At 42.8% G+C, this 19,142-nt stretch overlaps 2 protein-coding genes across 10 annotated transcripts in view; one reads left to right on the top strand and one right to left on the bottom strand.

The window, feature by feature from the left end:
• IKBIP (IKBKB interacting protein) overlaps positions 1-15,034 on the bottom strand; it is a 30,626-nt gene extending 15,592 nt beyond the window's left edge. The window contains exons 1-2 of one of the 2 annotated variants that reach the window (XM_055238674.2): positions 14,620-15,034; positions 4,334-4,451 (exon numbers count right to left, since the gene is read on the bottom strand). In XM_055238674.2, the coding sequence (XP_055094649.1) occupies positions 4,334-4,451; positions 14,620-14,798 (297 nt within the window). In that variant the 5' untranslated portion in view covers positions 14,799-15,034. The remainder of the gene's footprint in view (positions 1-4,333; positions 4,452-14,619) is intronic. The other variant, XM_055238675.2, reaches the window with a different exon arrangement.
• A 200-nt stretch (positions 15,035-15,234) lies between these two features.
• The window catches only part of APAF1 (apoptotic peptidase activating factor 1), a 94,607-nt gene continuing 90,699 nt past the window's right edge, over positions 15,235-19,142 (top strand). The window contains exons 1-3 of one of the 8 annotated variants that reach the window (XM_055238663.2): positions 15,235-15,920; positions 18,406-18,584; positions 18,714-18,903. In XM_055238663.2, coding sequence (XP_055094638.1) covers positions 18,447-18,584; positions 18,714-18,903 — 328 coding nt within the window. In that variant the 5' untranslated portion in view covers positions 15,235-15,920; positions 18,406-18,446. The remainder of the gene's footprint in view (positions 15,921-18,405; positions 18,585-18,713; positions 18,904-19,142) is intronic. The other 7 variants (XM_063614302.1, XM_055238668.2, XM_055238667.2 and 4 more) reach the window with 7 other exon arrangements.

Raw genomic sequence — 19,142 nt, forward strand, 5'->3', positions numbered from 1 at the left:
AGTGTAGCATTTCTTCCACAGCCCTAGCCCTGACAACCTGAATTCCTGTAGCACCTATTACATATGTATTTGCCATATATTTGCCACTTAGCACATACGATTCAAAAATTTTGAGGGTTCACTCTGTGCCAGCCTTGTGTGAGACAGTGGAGACAAATACAGCATAGTCCTTGATTTCACAATTTGATTGGGAGACAGTGTTTAGATCTTCCACATCATATATTCTAGAGTCCCAACAAGATCTATTGAGTACCCTGTGTGAGGTAGTTCCATTATCAGGTACTAGAGAAATGGAGATAACAGATGCAGTGTATGCTCTAAAGAGGAGTAAAGGAGATAAACTAGCAACCAAAAAAATCACAGTAGATTATAAGTAGTGTCACAAAAGAATTAGCACGGGGGGCAATGGATGCTTTGAGGGGAGGTAAAAAGTTAGGAGGGCAATGTGGAAAGGCCTGGAAGTGACTCCAAAATTGGAATCATTAACAGACTGATTGATGACAGCAGGGTGAAGATGTGAAAGCTTCTAAATTTCATAGGAGAAGAAACCATGTCTTATGCCTTTGTGTAATCCCTACATCTCAGAGTACAAAGAATATGTTTGTTGATGCTTAGAAAGAATGACCCTAAGCCTTCTAGGTCCACCCCAATCAAGACCTAAAGAGTATGCAACAAGAATGACTAACACCACTCTGAAATGTTGTTTAAAACGTATTTTAAGGGTTGGTCATGGTGGCTTACGCCTTAATCCCAACATGCTGGGATGCCAAGGCAGAAGGACTGCTTGAGCCTAGGAGTTTGAGACCAGCCTGGGCACAAAGCAAGACCCTGTCTCTACCAAAAAAAAAAAAATTAGTTGGGCATGGTGGTGTGTGCCTGTAGTCCCAGCTACTTGAGAGGCAGAGGTGGGAGGATTCCTTGAGCCCAGGAGTTCAGGGTTGCAGTGAGCTATGATCATGCCACTGCATTCCATCCTTGGTGACCGAGCAAGACCCTGTCTCAAACACATACACACGCGCACGCACACACACACACACACAAAGAAAACAAACAAACAAAAAAATTCAAAGAAATAAAAACCTCTTTTAAATGTACACATACAGCCATAATACACGTTCCTTTTAAAATCAATTATGAGAAATACCATTAACATGGTTAGGTTTCGTTGTTTTATTAGCAGTATTTTGAAGAGGCAAGCTTATCCTCACCTAAGGTAATGTCCTGTTTAGGAGGTTCATCAGAGCCTCACTGTAATCTGAAAGCAGTATACCCCAAGTAAGTGCAAGATGTTACAGATTTAATCTGCAAATATTTAGTGACTAGTATGCCACAGTAGCTAGCATTTATGGGCCGCCAACATATTCTAATCGTTTTTCATTTGTATTTACTAAAAAAAATTTTTTTGTAGAGATGGGGTCTCACCATGTTGCCTGGGCTGGTCTCAAACTGCCAGGCTCAAGTGATGCTCCCAACTTAGCTTCCCAAAGTGCTGAGATTACAGGCATGAGCCACCACACCGGGTCTCATTTTTTCTTAAAGAAAGAGCTAGTAGGGCCGGGTGCAGTGGCTCACACCTGTAATTCCAGCACTTTGGGAGGCTGAGGCGGGCGGACCACCTGAGGTTGGGAGATTGAGACCATCCTGGCTAACACAGTGAAACCCCATGTCTACTAAAAATACAAAAAATTAGCTGGGTATCGTGGCACATGCCTGTAATCCCAGCTACTTGGGAGGCCGAGGCAGGAGAATTGCTTGAACCCAGGAGGCGGAGGTTGCAGTGAGCCAGATCTCGCCACTGCACTCCAGCCTGGGCAACAAGAGTGAAACTCCGTCTCAAAAATAAAAAATAAAAAATAAAAGAGCTAGTACTTTATTAGTGCTTGATTGTTTTCAAAAAATTTGTATATAAAGTAAGTCCTCACTTAACGTCATTGGTAGGTTCTTGGAAACTGACTTTAAGTGGAACTATTCAGAGCAGCTCCTCCAACAACATTGTTTCGATGTCCTTTCATTACAACGTACGTGAGAAAAAAATTGGTTTCATTACACACTTCACTTAAAATCGTAGTTTCCAGGAACCTATTGACAATCAGGAACCTATTGACGATGTTGAGGACTTACTGTATCTCATCTGATCTTTAGAAAAATCTTATTATTTTTCACTTAATTACTGTATATCTCACCTGATCCTTCCAGTGTGCTGGGATTACAGGTGTGAGCCACCGTGTCCGGCCTTCAATAGCTTTTAATTAAATATGTGAAGTTTGGCAAGGCACAGTGGCTCACACTTGTAATATCAATTCTTTGGGAGGCAGAGGCAGAAAGGTCATTTGAGGCCAGGAGTTTGATACCAGCCTGGGCAATGTAGCAAAACCCCGTCTCTCCAAAAAATTAAAGAAAAAAAAAATTAGCTGGGTGCAGTGGCATGCCTGTTAGTCCCAGTTACTTGGGAGGCTGAGTTGGGAGGAGTGCTTGGGTCTGGGAGGTTGAGCTGTTATTCCAACACTGCACTCCAGCCTGGATGACAGAGTGAAGAGCTGGGATGACAGGGAGAGACCCCATCTCAAAAATATAAAATATATATATATATATATATATATATATATATATGAAGTTTCTCGCCCGTAGGATTTCTTCTAATGGTATGTTAGTTAGAGTTCCCCCAACAGCTACAACCAGATTCCATTTTTTTTTTTTTTTTTTTGGGACAGAGTCTCACTCTGTTGCCCCAGGCTGGAGTGCAATGGTGTGATCTCAGCTCACTGAAACCTCTGCCTCCCGGGTTCAAGCAATTCTTATGCATCAGCCTCCCAAGTAGCTAGGATTACAGGCATGAACCACCATGCCCAGCTAATATTTTTGTATTTTTAGTAGAGACAGGGTTTCGCCATGTTGGCCAATCTGGTCTGGAACTCCTGACCTCAAGGTGATCCACCTGCCTTGTCCTCCCAAAGTGCTGGGATTACAGGCATGAGCCACTACGCCTGGCTCAGATTCCAATTTGAGCCCTATGTGAAAATACCAACTCCTTTGCAGCTCCTTCCCCAAATCCCTTACACTCACCATCCATGGAATCCCCTGGCATGTGTGAGGGATACTTAATTTTCCTCCATGGCTTTTCTCTTCTGGAGGATTAAATGCTTATCCTGTGCATGGGGCTGCAGGGACTTAGATGCTCCATTTCATCTCTATTTTTATAACATCCTTACCCATGCTGGTGCCAAGCATAGGTCCTTGCTTACCTTGTGACATGAGCAAAGGTTTAGTGAATGAATAAATGAACAAAAAGCCATATTTCCCAAAGATAGCTTGGTCCCTGGTACCCAGAAAAGGCCCACATGATGCCTTATTGATCACAGCTGACTTTGACTTTTTCCTGAGAGGTGTGGGAGTTACAAAAATGTTTATTTGTCTCACATTTCTAAGAATCACAGTAATAATGCATCTGGTAGAAATCAGCAACTTGAAGAAACACAATATAGACACGGTATTATTTTAATTTTCACTGGAATTCTTATTCGGCTACAGGACAAATACTTTTAGGCTAGCCGTTCTTTTTTTTTTTTTTTTTTGAGACGGATCCTCGCTCTGTAGCCCAGGCTACAGTGCAGTGGCACGATCTCGGCTCACTACAACCTCCACCCCCCAGGTTCAAGAGATTCTCCTGTCTCAGCCCCCCGAGTAGCTGGGATTACAGGCGTGTGCACCACGCCCAGCTAATTTTTGTATTTTTAGTAGAGATGGGGTTTCACCATGTTGACCAGGCTGGTCTCCTAACTCCTGACCTCAAGTGATTTGCCTGCCTCAGCCTCCCACAGTGCTGGGATTAAAGGCATGAGCCACTACTCCCAGCCTAGGCTAACCATTCTTAAATGCATGTACATATATCCTTAAAAAGCAAAAAGTAAGGGAAAAAATGGATGGATCTTTTCCCAATAAGTGCTATTCATATTCTAATTTTATGTTCAAAGATCAACCATATTTTCAGATGAGATCGAGCGCGTTCAGGGTTGTATGGCTGTAGACATGATCAACCATATTTTCAATGCTCTAGATACCTGACGCTTAAGTAGAAAATTAACATCATGCTAATATGAACAAATTGGTATTTTTCAATACCAGAAATTATCACATTAAAAAATCCTTGCCCTTCAAAATGCAATCTGAGTCAAAATGGCTCAGAGGGAGAATGTCAAGAGGTAGGAAGATCAGTGAGAGTTAAAATAGTAATGGTCTAAAAGGCAGGAAGAAAGAAGTTCTGAGCTGGGATAGAGAAATGATAGTGGGGTAGTAAAATGGGAAAACTGTCCCAGATAAGCCAATTAATGATTACCTTTTCTGAAATTAAACTGATTTTACTTTGAAGTTGTTGGAATTCATTGGTTTCTAGTTTCAGTAACTGGTATTGGTTTTCCACCTTTGCAAATTTTTCCGACTGCTGAAATACAAACCTGGAAAAGAAAAGAAAAATCACTATTCTCCAATTCATATCCACTTAAATCCGAATTTCAAAGGAGAATTATACCCAATTCTGTTAAGAACAACATAAATTCTGGTATGGGTAGCTGTAGTTTTTTTTTTTTTTTCCACACAGCGTCTCACTCTGTCACCCAGGCTGGAATGCAGTGTCACAATCATAGCTCACTGCAGCCTTGAACTCCTGGGCTCAAGTGATCCTCTTACTTCAACCTCCCAAATAGCTAGGACTGTCCATTTCGCTATGTTGCCCAAGGTGGTCTTTAGCCTTTTTTTTTTTTTTTTTTTTTGAGATGGAGTCTCGCTCTGTCGCCCAGGCTGGAGTGCAGTGGTGCAATCTCGGCTCACTGCAAGCTCTGCCTCCCGGGTTCACGCCATTCTTCTGCCTCAGCCTCCCAAGTAGCTACGACTACAGGTGCCCGCCACCACACCTGGCTAATTTTTTGTATTTTTAGTAGAGACAGGGTTTCACTGTGTTAGCCAGGATGGTCTCGATCTCCTGACCTTGTGATCCACCTGCCTTGGCCTCCCAAAGTGCTGGGATTACAGGCGTGAGCCACCGCACCTGGTACTTTTTTTTTTTTTTTTAGACGGAGTTTCGCTCTTGTCGCCTAGGCTGGAGCGCAATGGCACAATCTCGGTTCACTGCAACCTTTGCCTCCTGGGTTCAAGTGATTCTCCTCCTCAGCCTCCCAAGTAGCTGGGATTAAGTGTGCCTGCCACCATGCCCCACTAATTTTTTTATATTTTTAGTAGAGATGGGGTTTCACCATGTTGGCCAGGCTGGTTTCGAACTCCTGACCAGTGCTCTGCCCACCTTGGCCTCCCATAGTGCTAGGATTACAGGTGTGAGCCACTGTGCCCGGCCCCAAGGTGGTCTTGAATTCCTGGTCTCAAGTGATCCTCCCCTCAGCCTCCCAAAGTGCTGGGATTACAAGTGTGGGCAAACATGCCCAGCCTAGATGCAGCTTTTATCAGTTTCTTTTGAAAGATTTTCATGTGGTAGGTACTGGTTTAACTCATGCAAAGATGAATAAAGCACTGCCCTTGTTCACAGTTCACAGCCCACCAAATAAGACGGTGTGATATCTGTAATAGATGCATGCATAAGAAATATTTTAGAGGAGGACAAAGTGAAAAATTTAGAACAAGATCTTTGATCTCTACTGTTTTTCACAAGGCCATGATTGGGTAATATCTAGAAAATAGGTGTTTTTATGCTGAAATGTAGGAGAAACAAGAGTCATCTATAAAAAAGTACTTTAAAACTGAAATGTAGAAGAGTAGACTGATGAAAAGTAGTGGAGTAGAAGAGAAAAGTGATAGTAATTAGAAGTTGCAAAATAGCAGGAGGTGTGAAAAGAGGTATGAAAATAGAAAAAAGCCATTGCCAAAGTGACAAAAGATCACAATCAGTGCAAAGTGTATAAACTGTACAATTGGTTATACTCAGTGACGTGACTCGTACAGGTGTACTTGAGATGTCACTCTAAAACTGGAGTTTATTCTTCATTATGGGTGGAAGCCCAAAAAGCTACCTCAATCTTCAAAACAACAAATCAACATCTGTTTATACAGGATTTGAAATAAGCAAGCATAAAAGAATTGTCTTGGATCCAATACCATTTTGTCTACTTTAACTCAATTCTTCAGGCTCAGAAAAAAAGTTGAAATTCTTTGCATACTGAGTCATCAAAACGCAATGGAGCAGAACCATAAGTACCTGTCTAAACACAGTCCTGAGACAAGTGGTTCAAAAGCTTTGCTACATATTGTAATCACCTGGCAGCTTTAACAAATCTGATGCCTGGGTCTCACGAAGATTCTGATTTAATTGGCTTGGGATGTGGCTTGGATGTTGGAAACTCAACAGCTTCTCAGGTAATCTAAGTGCACAGCCAAACTTAGAACCATACTGACTGACCATGTTTTGTGAAATTCATTTCCACTGAAAGGCAATCATTTAAGGATCCCAAGGATTAATGGAGAGGTGAAAGACTTTTCTGAGTAAGTGCAGTTATCTGAACTTTGTGCATCCTTGCAAAAGTGGTAATGCTTTGAATTCATAAATGGCATCATTAGGCTAACTATAGCTACAAAACTGTCCAAAGCTAAATTAGACAAATGTTTACAATACTGGAGGAAATAAATTTCTTTTGATGATGCTGGCTAATTTCTATTATACAGGATCCCAGGTTACATTATTAGCACAGATTGACTTTTCTCCTGTGTTTAAATTAATAGGAACCTTTAAAGCTTCTGGTTATTAGAAAACACTATTATCCTAATTCTCAGAGATGGAAGGGTGAACATAATTCTTTTTTCATTGGCTGTTTCATTTCTGGCTTTTAAGAGTTTTTTTTTTTTTTTTTTCCCCAGAGTATCAGATATCTGAGACCAGCAGATAGAGATCCTATTAAGAAAGAGACCACCCTAAAGAAATAAGAGTTGCCCTCCTCACGCCTTCCTGTCCCTCCCTGCCAGGGAAAAAAAAAAAAAGGAAAAAAAGAAATACATTTAATTTCAGGGACTAGTTTTATTATCCAATACTCCACCATAGATCTATACTATAGATTAGCAAGTTTATTCAGAATGAAATCATTATTATAAAAGAGACTTTTGTATGAAGGTTGATTCATTACAAAAAATACATTAATGGACTTTCTCAGAACTTCTTTTCAAATTCAAGCTTTAAACAAAACCTGTGTCATGTTAGTGGAAATATCATCTCTGATAATTAGTATTTTTTTTGATGATTAGCCTCTTACTAAAATAAAAAAAATTCATCCTTGCTACATGTGAACAGTGCATATAAGAAAAAAGTACAAAGCTGACTTAGCACTAGTGATGAAAACAATGAAGTGGTATGTGCTGTGTTGTGTTAAAATATATTTTATTTTTCCCTTATTTGTGCCAGACACTATTCTAAGTACTTGATAAATATTAATTCATTTAACATTAGATGATTTCCTTCCTTCCTTCCTTTTCTTTTTTCTTTTCCTTCCTTCCTTCCTTCCTTCCTTCCTTCCTTCCTTCCTTCCTTCCTTCCTTCTTCTTTCTCTCTCTCTCTCTCTCTCTTTCTGACGCAGTCTCTGTCACCAGGCTGGAGTGCAGTGGCACAATCTTTGCTCACTGCAACCTCTGCCTCCCGAGTTCAAGTGATTCTCTTGCTTCAGCCTTCCAAGTAGCTGGGACTACAGGCGCGTGCCAACACACCCAGCTAATTTTTGTATTTTTAGTAGAGACGGGGTTTCACCACCAGAATGGTCTCGATCTCTTGACCTTGTGATCCGCCTGCTTCAGCCTCCCAAAGTGCTGGGATTACAGGCGTGAGCCACCGCGCCCGGCTTTTTTCTTTTTCTTTTTTTTTTTTTTTTGAGACAGGGTCTCGCTCTGCTGCCTAGGCTGGAGTGCAGTGGCATGATCTTGGCTAACTGCAACCTCCACCTCCCAGGCTCAAGTGATTACAGGCATGAGCCACCGCACCCAGCCTAGATGACTGATTTTCTAGAAGTCAAGAAAATATGTTGAGAAAGCTGCTTCAGGTCTGAAAAACTAAGCTTTCAAACTGGCATCCATGTTAGGGTGTAAGGTGCTTCATTTCCTTTTTATGTCAGGGGCATATTCTAATAAGAGCAGTTCCCAGTCTTCCCATTTAGATGAGGGTAAAAAACAAGCAATTAGGGTCTGCTAAAGGGTATACCTTCAAGTAGAAGGAAGAAAAGAACTGTAAGTAATTCTGGACTTGGGGGATTTCTATTTCTAGGATCTTGGCCTTTTGTTGGGGATTAATATCAAAGGGAGGCAACGAATCATACTGATTAGGTGGGTGACTGGACTGCCTTAGCTCTGCCATTTACTAAGCTGTATAACCACTTTGGGCAAGTTAAATAAATTTGATGTTTCCTCATCTGTGAAGTGGGGATAATACCTTATTTTAATTTTATTTTTTAAAGACGATCTCACTCTATTTCCCAGGCTGGAGTGCAGTGGTGTGATCATGGCTCACTGCAGCCTCCCAGGCCCAATCCATCCTACCCCCTCAGCCTCCTGAGCAGCTGGGAACACAGGCATGTGCCATAATGCCTGGCTAATTTTTTAATTTTTTATGGAGATGGGGGTCTTCCTATGTTGCCCAGTCTTGTCTTGAACTCCTGGGCTCAAGTGATCCTCCTGCCTTGGCCTCCCAAACTGTTGGGATTATAGGTGTGAGCCAGAGGACCCAGCCAATACTTTATAGGGTTGTAGTTTTTTTCGACAAGGTCTCATTCTGTTACCCAGGCTGGAGTACAGTAGCCTGATCATAGCTTACTGCAGCCTTGAACTCCTGGGCTCAAGTGATTCTCCCACCTCAGCCTCTCAAGTAGCTAGGACCACAGGTACATTACCACCACTGGCTAAATAAAAAAAAAAATTTGTAGAGAGATCTGGCTATGTTTTTTTTTTTGTTTGTTTTCTGAGGCAGCTGAAGAGGAAGAGGTCTACAGTGACACAATCATAATTCACTGCAAGCTCAAGCGATCCTCTCACCTTGGCCTCCTAAAGTGCTGGGATTATAAGTGTGAGCCACCATGCCCGGCCGAGTTATTGTACACATTAAATAGTTATTGCTATTTATAAAAGCTCCTGGAACAATAGAGCCATAGCACATCAGCTATTTCCTTTAAGTACCGTGGCCCCTTTTTTTTCTTTTTGGAGATGGAGTCTCACTCTGTTGCCCAGGCTGAAGTGCAGTGGTGTGATCTCGGCTCACTGCAACTTCCACCTCCCAGGTTCAAGTGATTCTTCTGCCTCAGCCTCCCAGCTAGCTGGGATTACAGGTGCCTGCCAACAAGACCAGCTACCTTTCTTTTGGACTACTTTGTGCAACTACTCTTCCATCCTTCCTACATGCCTATGATTGTATAAGGGAAGCAGGGTTCCCGACCACTTGCACTTGAGCCCCAGGCCTGTCCCCCTTTGAAAACTAAGTATAAACTGGGTTGTGTTTATGGCAAATGAAGGATGGAATACATGGATTAGACCACTTATAAGTCACTAAATAAAAATAACTCTTGTTTTTGGGCCTCTTCTATCATATCATATCATATATCATATGGCCTTGTGGAAGAGTGAGATAATAGGAGAAAGGGACCCAGGCTACTTTTAGTGTAGGCCTTAAAAAAAGAATCTTCTTGACTCCTTCATAAGCCATTGCAGTCTATAGAGACCTCATACAGATCTATCTAGGGTCCTGTGATAATGAATGGTTTACATTTTCCTACAGTGCATGGTGGTAATTAATGGTGTGTGTTGCCTCTAAATAGCTCCTTTAGGAATGTTAAATGGTGGCAGACAGCTGACTGAGGACTTAGAAATTCAGAATTTCCTCTGGCTCTATTTCAGCTTAATAATGAAAAAGAGGCAAATAACCAAAGGAAGCTGTTATGGACCTTCTGCAAGGAAAGAAGTTCCAGGGCCACTATTAGGGTCAGTACCTATTTAGCCCTATGTTTCATACCATCTATAGCCTCAGTTTTAGCACAATACCTAGTTTTCAAGAAAACCTTGACCATATTCCATTTTTAAGAAGCAGGGCATTTAAATTATACCCTTGTCTTTTAGATAAAACTCTACTAACACAAAGAAAAAAGTTGGAAATGGAGTTAGCCAAGGTTTTACAGTATGCTTTATAGACAAAATTATATTGGATAATTAAAAAAAACCAGAGTTATACAACTTGCTTAAAGAGCTTTTGACTTTTGGTACATAATTATAACAGATAATATAAAAAACTTTTATAAAAGCAATTTAGGCCAGGCACGGTGGCTCACACCTGTAATCCCAGCACTTTGGGAGGCTGAGGTGCATGGATCACCTGAGGTTGGGAGTTCGAGACCAGGTTGACCAATGGAGAAACCCTGTCTCTACTAAAAATACAAAATTAGCTGGGCGTGGTGGCACACACCTGTAATCCCAGCTACTCGGGAGGCTGAGGCAGGAGAATTGCTTGAACCTGGGAGGTGGAGGTTGCGGTGAGCTGAGATTGCACCACTGCACTCCAGCCTGGGCAACAAGAGCGAAACTCCATCTCTCAAAACAAAACAAAACAAAAAAGCAAATACAAAATCTATTGAAATTTCCATAAGAAACAAAATTTTCACAATGGAATTTCCAGCTGATTAAATTTCTATGTAATTAAATAAGCATGCGTGACAGGTTTTGTGTCTTGTTTAGTAATTTAACAACTTTTTAACTTTCTGAAAGTAGAATTACCTCAATTCTCTTACCTGAAAAATTTCCATAAGAGTTTAGAAAAGAGGTATGCAAACTGACACTCAAGCCATATATATAGGTTTGGGCAACTTATCTCCAGTGTTTATTGTCAAGATGACATAGGATATATCAGGCCTTTTTTTTTTTTTTTGCAGGGTCTCACTTTGTCACCCAGGCTGAGTGCAGTGGTGCAATCAAAGCTCACTGAAACCTCAAATTCCGGGGCTCAAGCGATCCTCCAACCTCAGCCCCCCAAGTAGCTGGGACTACAGGCATGCGCCACCATGCCTGGCTAATTTTTTGTATTTTTTGTAGAGACAGGGTTTTACCATGTTGCCCAGGCTGGTCTTGAACTCCTGAGCTCAAGAGATCCGCCCACCTCGGCCTCCCAAAGTGCTGGGATTACAGGTGGGAGCCACCGCACCTGGCCTATCAGGCCTTTATTTAGCAGAGAGAAGATATTAAAGCAACACACTTTTAAGTTTCTTATGTATTATTTCTCTTTTCTTTCCACATAGGAAATGGTCTGAAGACAATGATATAGTGTGATTCCTTGAAATCCTTCTTGGGCAGTGGAAGGGTTCAGATTTTTTCCCTCCAACTTAATCAGATGAAGAGTGAGAGTAAGCAGTATTTAAGAGTACATAGACAGGCACACATATGCACTTGTATTTTAACCACCAGGGCCGTGTCAGTAAGGAATGCATTTAATAAAGATTTGATGGACTGACTTTTAGATGCTGAATTATGTGTTTTAGTGGTAAAGATCTCAATGGCTTTGTCAAAATTCTAGTGAGCTTTTAAGTATTTTCAGAAGCCAAATACTTGCTTTTTATTTGGAAAATGTTTACAAATGTCTTATGGGGATATATTTTTATTTCAAAATTTACTATGAATAAATATTTTGCAATAAACAGCAACCAAAGTACATTTGCTTCATTTTTTGCAGCAAAAGATTTCACAAGAGCAACTAAGAGGCAACTATTTAAATAATAATTATAGAATCTGCCCATAAAAAATACATATAATATATACGTTTTAGAGAGACAGGGTCTTGCTCTTTTAGGCTGGAGCACAGTGGTATAATCATGGGTTACTGCAGCCTTGACTTCCCAGACTCAAGCTATCTTCTCACCTCAGCCTCCCAAGTACTTGGGACTACAGGCGAATGCCACCACACTTGGCTAATATTCAAAAATTTTTCGTAGACACGGTCTGTTTCCCAGGCTGGTTTCAAACTCCTGGCCTCAAGCAATTCTCTTGCCTCAGTTTCCCAAAGTGTTGGGATTATAGGCATGAACCACTGTGTCTGGCCCCCAAAATTATTTTTGATATAGCGTTGTGTTATCATTTTGCAAACATAGTTCAAATTAAATCTTCCTAATGAATGTAATACATTCATTACAATGTAATACAGGAATCACTAACAGCAAATTCCTGATGTGAGGGAAATTTTATTCCCATAAAGTTTAGTTTTCTATTAAAGCTTATCCCAGGATAGTAACTAACTTTCCCAAAACAAAAAAGGTTACTTATTTATTTAGGCAAAGTCTCGCTCTGTTACCCAGGCTGGAGTGCAGTGGCAGATCTTGGCTCACTGCAACCTCCACCTCCCAGGTTCAAGTGATTCTCCTGCCTCAATCTCTGAGTAGCTGGGATTACAGGTGTGCACCACCAGGCCCAGCTAGTTTTTCTATTTTTGGTAGAGATAGGGTTTCACCATGTTGGACAGGCTGGTCTCAAATTCCTGACCCCAAGTGATTCGCCTGCCTCGGCCTCCCAAAGTGCTAGGATTACAGGCGCAAGCCACTGCATCTGGCCCAAAAAGGTTTTTTTTTTTTTAATTTACTTAAAGAAGGTCAAGCATTTTAAGGCATAAGAGCCGTTTATTTAAAACAGTAAATTCAGTACATTTATTCCTTTCAGATCAAAATTAACATATTCCGTATTAGTAAAATAAACAATGCTATCTGTTTTTTTTTTTTTTGAGAAGGAATTTTGCTCCATCCTGCAGTGTGGAGTGCAGTGGCACGATTTCGGCTCACTGCAACCTCCGCCTCCTGGGTTCAAGTGATTCTCCTGCCTCAGCCTCCCAAATAGCTGGGATTACAGGAGCGTGCCATCATGCCCGGCTTTTTTGTATTTTTAGTAGATGCGGGGTTTTGCTATGTTGGCCAGGCTGGTCTTAAACTCCTGATCTCAGGTGATCCAGCCACCTTGGCCTCCCAAAGTGCTGGGATTATAGGCATGAGCCACTGCCAGAGGGTTGACAATTCTATTGTTTTTGAAGAGGGCATTTAATCACTTTATTGTGACAAAATTTTGTTTGTTTTTTGAGATGGAGTCTTGCTCAGTTGCCCAGGCTGGAGTGCAATGGCACAATCCCAGCTCACTGCAACCTCCACCTCCCCAGTTCGAGTGATTCTCCTGCCTCAGCCTCCTGAATAGCTGGGATTGCAGGTGTGTGCTACCATGCCTGGCTAATTTTTGTATTTTTTGTAGACACAGGGTTTCACCATGTTGGCCAGGCTGGTCTTGAACTCCTGACCTCGTGATCTGCCCACCTCGGCCTCCCAAAGTGCTGGGATTACAGGTGTGAGCCACCGCGCCCAGCCGTAACAAATCTTTTAACTCTGAAAAATACACTATTTGGGATGAGTCACCAGTAAAGTATAATTCCATATGTAATAGCATAAAAAATGTCTAGATGTCCAGGGTCTCTTCTAAAATTCTATCACTCTGGAAAATTAACAACAGTCTTACTAAATAACTTTACACATGAATTAAAAATGGAGAAAAATTCTATTAAGGTGCCAATCTTATTAAAATGAAATGGGCTATTCCCTCTTCCCCCCAGAAAAAAAAAGACTGGGAAAATAAAACTCACAAGTTGGTTTTTTTCTTTTTTACAAGTTGGTTTTAAGGTTATTTCTAATATTCCTTTTTCCTAATGACACCAATATATCGCCATTTACCTGATTTTAAAACTGCAACTGTTTAGCTTTAAGTGAACACAAGTGCTATGTTTTTGTAGCTTTACCATATTCAATCTGTAACTTACTTAATAAAAGACCTTAAATTCATAATGCATGCACGGTGATCAAAATATGAGCACTCCTCCAAGCTCTGCTACTATAACGTTTGCTCCTTTGGGATCATAATGATCTAGTTTTTTTTTTTTTCTTTTCTTTTTTTTTTGAGACGGAGTCTCGCTTGGTCGCCCAGTCTGGAGTGCAGTGGTGCGATCTTGGCTCACAGCAACCTCCGCCTCCGGGGTTCAAGTGATTCTCCTGCCTCAGCCTCCGGAGGAACTGGGACTACAGGCGCCCGCAACCACACCCGGCTGATTATTCGTATTTTTGGTAGAGATGGGGTCTCACCATGTTGGCCAGGCTAGTCTCGAACACCTGACCTCAAGTGATCCACGTGCCTCAGTCTCCCAACATAACGATCTGTTTTAAGGTTGCAAATATTTCCATTAGGTATTTATGGGGTGAGTAGGGTGGGGCAGATGTGTCACGGAATGGGGCACAGCGGACAGGAAGTAACGGTTTATAACAACGTGAACGCATCTGACGTGTAGCGGGGAGCTTCAGAAAGCGTGGCCGAATCTGCAGCTCTTAACAAATGGCTCGTTCCCAAACCTTAGCCTCAACTCCCTCTGAGCGATAGGGGCATGCTACCAGCACGGGGGAAAATGAGATACAAGAAACGCGCGAAAGGGAAAAACAAGGCTGGGCTGTTTCCTTCCTTTGGGATCAAGACGGAGGCACAGAAGGCCCAGGTCTAGGGGGTTGGATCACCTCCGGCGGGATGCTGAGCCGGGTGGGAGCCCAAACAGCAGGGGGCCCACAGGAGGCCGGCCCCGGCAGCCTCGCGTCCACTTACCAGGCCAGGCCCAGGCACGTCCCCAGCGACAGCAGGCTCAGGCACGTTCGGGGGTCTGCCCAGCCCCCGCCTCCGCCGCCCCGGGCCACGGGGGGCTTCCCGCCCTCGCTCCGCTCCCCGGGCTCCGCAGCAGGGGCTCCCTTGGGCCCCGACTTCTTTCGGCTCTTCACTTCAGACATGTCTGGAGGCCCTAGGACGACAAGCCCGGGGCAGCTTCTTCACCAGGGGGAGCAGGACGTGGCCGCCTTGGCGTTCGTGGGAACCCTGGGCGGTGACCGCGCCCCATCACAGACTTGGCACCGCCCAGAGCCCAGCCCCTTCCCTCTCCCCGCCATCCTCGTTGCTTCACTGAGTCTTTCAGCTGCCAGCTCCATGGTTCCCCTAGGAGAGGTGGGCTGCGACCTCACCCCACAGCGCCTTCCACTGCGCTATTGCTCCAAATCTGAGCAAATTCAAACTCCCGGGCGCGCGCAGGCCGACGGGACCCGAGGAGGAGGGGCAGGACAAAGGGGTCGCGCGCGCCACGTCGGGCGCGCCGCCGCTGCCCGAGTCCGGCATTGGTGGGAACGCGGCGCGTCCCTGAGGCTTAGCCACGCCCGGTCCGCGGGGTAGGCGGGCACTTCTATGCGCGCGGGCACGAGCCGTGGCGGGAGTGCGCGGCGGCCGCCCCTTGGGGCTTGGGGTGTGTTTATTTGCATAAGCGGGCGCGCGCCGTCCGGGCTGGGTGGATCCGGCGGGATTTGACTGCTCCGGTGTCCAGAGGCGGAGAAGAAGAGGCAGCGAGTGGACGTGACTGCTCTATCCCGGGCAAAAGGGATAGAACCGGAGGTGGGGAGTCTGGGCAGTCGGCGACCTGCGAAGACTTGAGGTGCCGCAGCGGCGTCCAGGGTAGCGCCGGGCTACCCCCGGCGTGCAGCCGCCGTCGGGGGAAGGGCGCCACAGGCCGGGAAGACCTCCTCCCTTTGTGTCCAGGAGTGGGGTCCACCAGAGGGCGGCCCGTGGGCCGGGCCTCACCGCGGCGCCCCGGGACGGTGGGGTCAGGCTGCGTTGGGTGGACGCCCACCTCGCCAACCTTCGGAGGTCCCTGGGGAGTCTTCGTGCGCCCCGGGGCTGCAGAGATCCAGGGGAGGCGCCTGTGAGGCCCGGACCTGCCCCGGGGCGAAGGGTATATGACAAGACAGAGCCCTGCACCCCTAATTCCCGGTGGAAAACTCCTGTTGCCGTTTCCCTCCACCGGCCTGGAGTCTCCCAGTCTTGTCCCGGTAGTGCCTTCCCAGTAAGACCTAGGCGCAAAGGCTTGGGTAAGTTGACCTCCTCGCTTTTCTCCCCGAGCTAGGTTCTTTGGAGGCTCTGTAGCTGATTTCAGGGACTGAGAATTTGAGGACATGGAATATTTGATAACCATCCTGCTCCTGTACCAGGAAGAGAAATTCTGTAATGAGGAAGTAGTAAACTTGGGGTTTTCCTGGATAAACGTGCGCTGTTTTCTGTTTTACATCTATGAAGAGCTTTAGCTTTCCATTTTGTTGTGGGTTACAAAAGGTTTTGAGACTTAGTTCAGATAATTTGTGCGGTTTTAAAGCGTATTTAAGATTTGCATATTTTAGTTTAACAGGACTAGGTGAAATTGGAAATTAGTTTCAGAAAGCCAGAGTGTCTTATTTGCTTAGCTATTGCACATAACCTAAAAAATTCATTCATTCTTGTTTTTTCACATCGAATTTCATTACTATAAATTGAGGAACATTTTATGTTTAAGAGGACAGAAACGTTATTAACATTTTAAAAAATGAGAGTTTTGATTCCAATCAATAACTTTTTATCAGTTTTGTGCCCCTACTGGGCATTTTGTAAGCCTTGACAAGCATAGGCAAATGCCCCACGTCCGTCCCTATTTTTACAAGTGCTACATTTGGTGACTTCAAAAACAGTCATTGAAGCTTGATAATTATTGCCCCCTTCTGTGAGCTCCAAGTTACTTGTGCTCTGTTTTTGCACTTCGGGCATTCACATTCCCACTCCCTCTCTCTTTTTCTTCTTCGACCAGACTGTGAATTATTTCAGGCAAATGACTCAGTCTTTTCTGTAGTCTTGGTGTCTGACATATAGGGAGGGGCACAAATGTGTATTGAATGAATGAATGGATAAATCCGTTTAGACTCTTTCACTCTACACATTGGGTAAAGTTCTGTTAATGTTTTGAAAACTTGCAGACATTGTGAACTGGGTTTTATGCTCATGGAAAAATTTGCATTATATTTGAAATAAAGTTGCTAGAAACGTCAAGTATTTTACTATAAAGGCTATTATTCTTTCCTCATGTCCTCTTGGTCTGAGAAATGACATCAAAAAGTGTTTCCTGTTGCTTTGTGGGAAATGTGTTTAGCAAGGAAGACCTAGAGCTGACATCCTCCTTGAATGAGAACTAATACTCAGTAGTAACAATGCTCTATTCACTCTTATGTTTGATAAGGAAGACAAGAAGTCTCTTAATATTAGGACTTCAGTGTAATCACTATTTTATACAATCTTAATTAAGAAAGGGAGTATTTTATTGTAAAAAATGATAATGTGTGTTAAAAAAAAATTGACAGTAGAGGCCAGACATGGTGGGACTCACAAGTGTAATCCCAGCACTTTGGGAGGCTGTGGCGGGTGGATCACCTGAGGTCAGGAGTTCAAGACCAGCCTGGTCAACATGGCGAAACGCCGTCTCTACTAAAAAAAAAAAAAAAAAAAAAAATTAAGACAAGGTGGGGGAGAAATCCCAAATTTTGCTACTCAGAAGTAACTCAAACATTTTGATGAATAAACTTCTAAACGTCTGTATATATTCATATGATACCAACACTTTTTTTTTTTTTTTAGACAGAATCTCAGTCTGTTGCCCAGGCTGGAGTGCAGTGGCATGGTCTTGGCTCACTGCAGCCTCTGCTGCCCTGGTTCAGGCAGTTCTCCTGCTTCAGCCTCCCGAGCAGCTGGGATTACAGGCACCTGCCACCGCACCTGGCTAATTTTGTATTTTTAGTAGAGACAGGGTTTCACCATCTTGGCCAGGCTGGTCTTGAACTCCTGACCTCGTGATCCACCCGCATCGGCCTCCCAAAGTGCTGGGATTACAGGCATGAGCCACCGCACCTGGCCCCCACATTATGTGTTATATGTGGGATCATGTTTCTGTTTTTTTTTTTCAGCAGCAATATTATGAACATCTTTCCATGTCAATACATAGAGATATGTGTCATAATTTTGAATGGCTGCATAATATTCCATTTTATATACATACCCTAATTTCTAAAATCTGTATTCAGAATGATGGACATTTAGGTTGCGTTCATCACTGAAACATCCTCCATTAATTCTTTTTTCTTTTTATTTTTTACTCTAGCCTCCCAATGTGCTGGGATTATAGGCTTGAGCTACCACACCTGATTGGAAACTGATTAATTCTCCTTGTGGATATTTTTACATATGTGTTTGAATGTCTCCTTGAAGTAAATCCTTAGAAATGGGATTTCTGGGTTAGAGAGAAAGCTTATTTTAAACACTTCCATATCTTATACTGCTTTCCAGAAAAATTGCATCCATTTTCTACTTTCCCCAGTTAGTGCATAAGAATGCCCATTTTCTTATACCTTTCCAAGGACTGGGTTTTGTCCATTTAAAAATTTTTGCCAAGAAGAAAAAATCAGTTTTGTTCTTTTTACATTTCTTATTTGTTAGTGAGATTATGTATCTTTTCATTTGTTTATTGGCCTGACAAATATTTTGGTGTTTTGGCTGTAGCTCATGGTTGACAGCTCAGAGAGAGAAAGATCTGAGGGAAGATGGATGCAAAAGCTCGAAATTGTTTGCTTCAACATAGAGAAGCTCTGGAAAAGGACATCAAGACATCCTACATCATGGATCACATGATTAGTGATGGATTTTTAACAATATCAGAAGAGGAAAAAGTAAGAAATGAGGTAAAGCTCTCTGAAGCAGTCCACACTTCCTTAAAAATTTTTAGAATTTCAGAACTTGTACTGGTCTCCACAACTTTATGTTGCATACATATTCATTGTTGTATACTAAACTACTTAATTTTTTTTTAGCCCACTCAACAGCAACGAGCAGCTATGCTAATTAAAATGATACTTAAAAAAGATAATGATTCCTACGTATCATTCTACAATGCTCTACTACATGAAGGATATAAAGATCTTGCTGCCCTTCTCCATGATGGCATTCCTGTTGTCTCTTCTTCCAGTGGTAAAGATTCAGTTAGTGGAATAACTTCATATGGTTTGTATCCATTATACCTTCTATCACTTTGCTATCAAAATTGCTTTGGGTTTGTCTTATTGTAGATGTAATCTTCTGAAGAGAGTGTGACCAGTTCACTGAAAACTGCATGTTAATAAAATTGTAGTGATGTTTTCAGTTTAAATATTTTTTATTTGCATCCATATTAACTCTCACATTTTCTTCTTGCCCAGTGAACTGTACTGCTGAGATAATATGTCTACCCTAATTTTTAGAGA

The sequence above is a fragment of the Symphalangus syndactylus genome, chromosome 13 (genome assembly GCF_028878055.3).
Source record: "Symphalangus syndactylus isolate Jambi chromosome 13, NHGRI_mSymSyn1-v2.1_pri, whole genome shotgun sequence".
Classification (NCBI taxonomy): Eukaryota; Metazoa; Chordata; class Mammalia; order Primates; family Hylobatidae; genus Symphalangus; species Symphalangus syndactylus.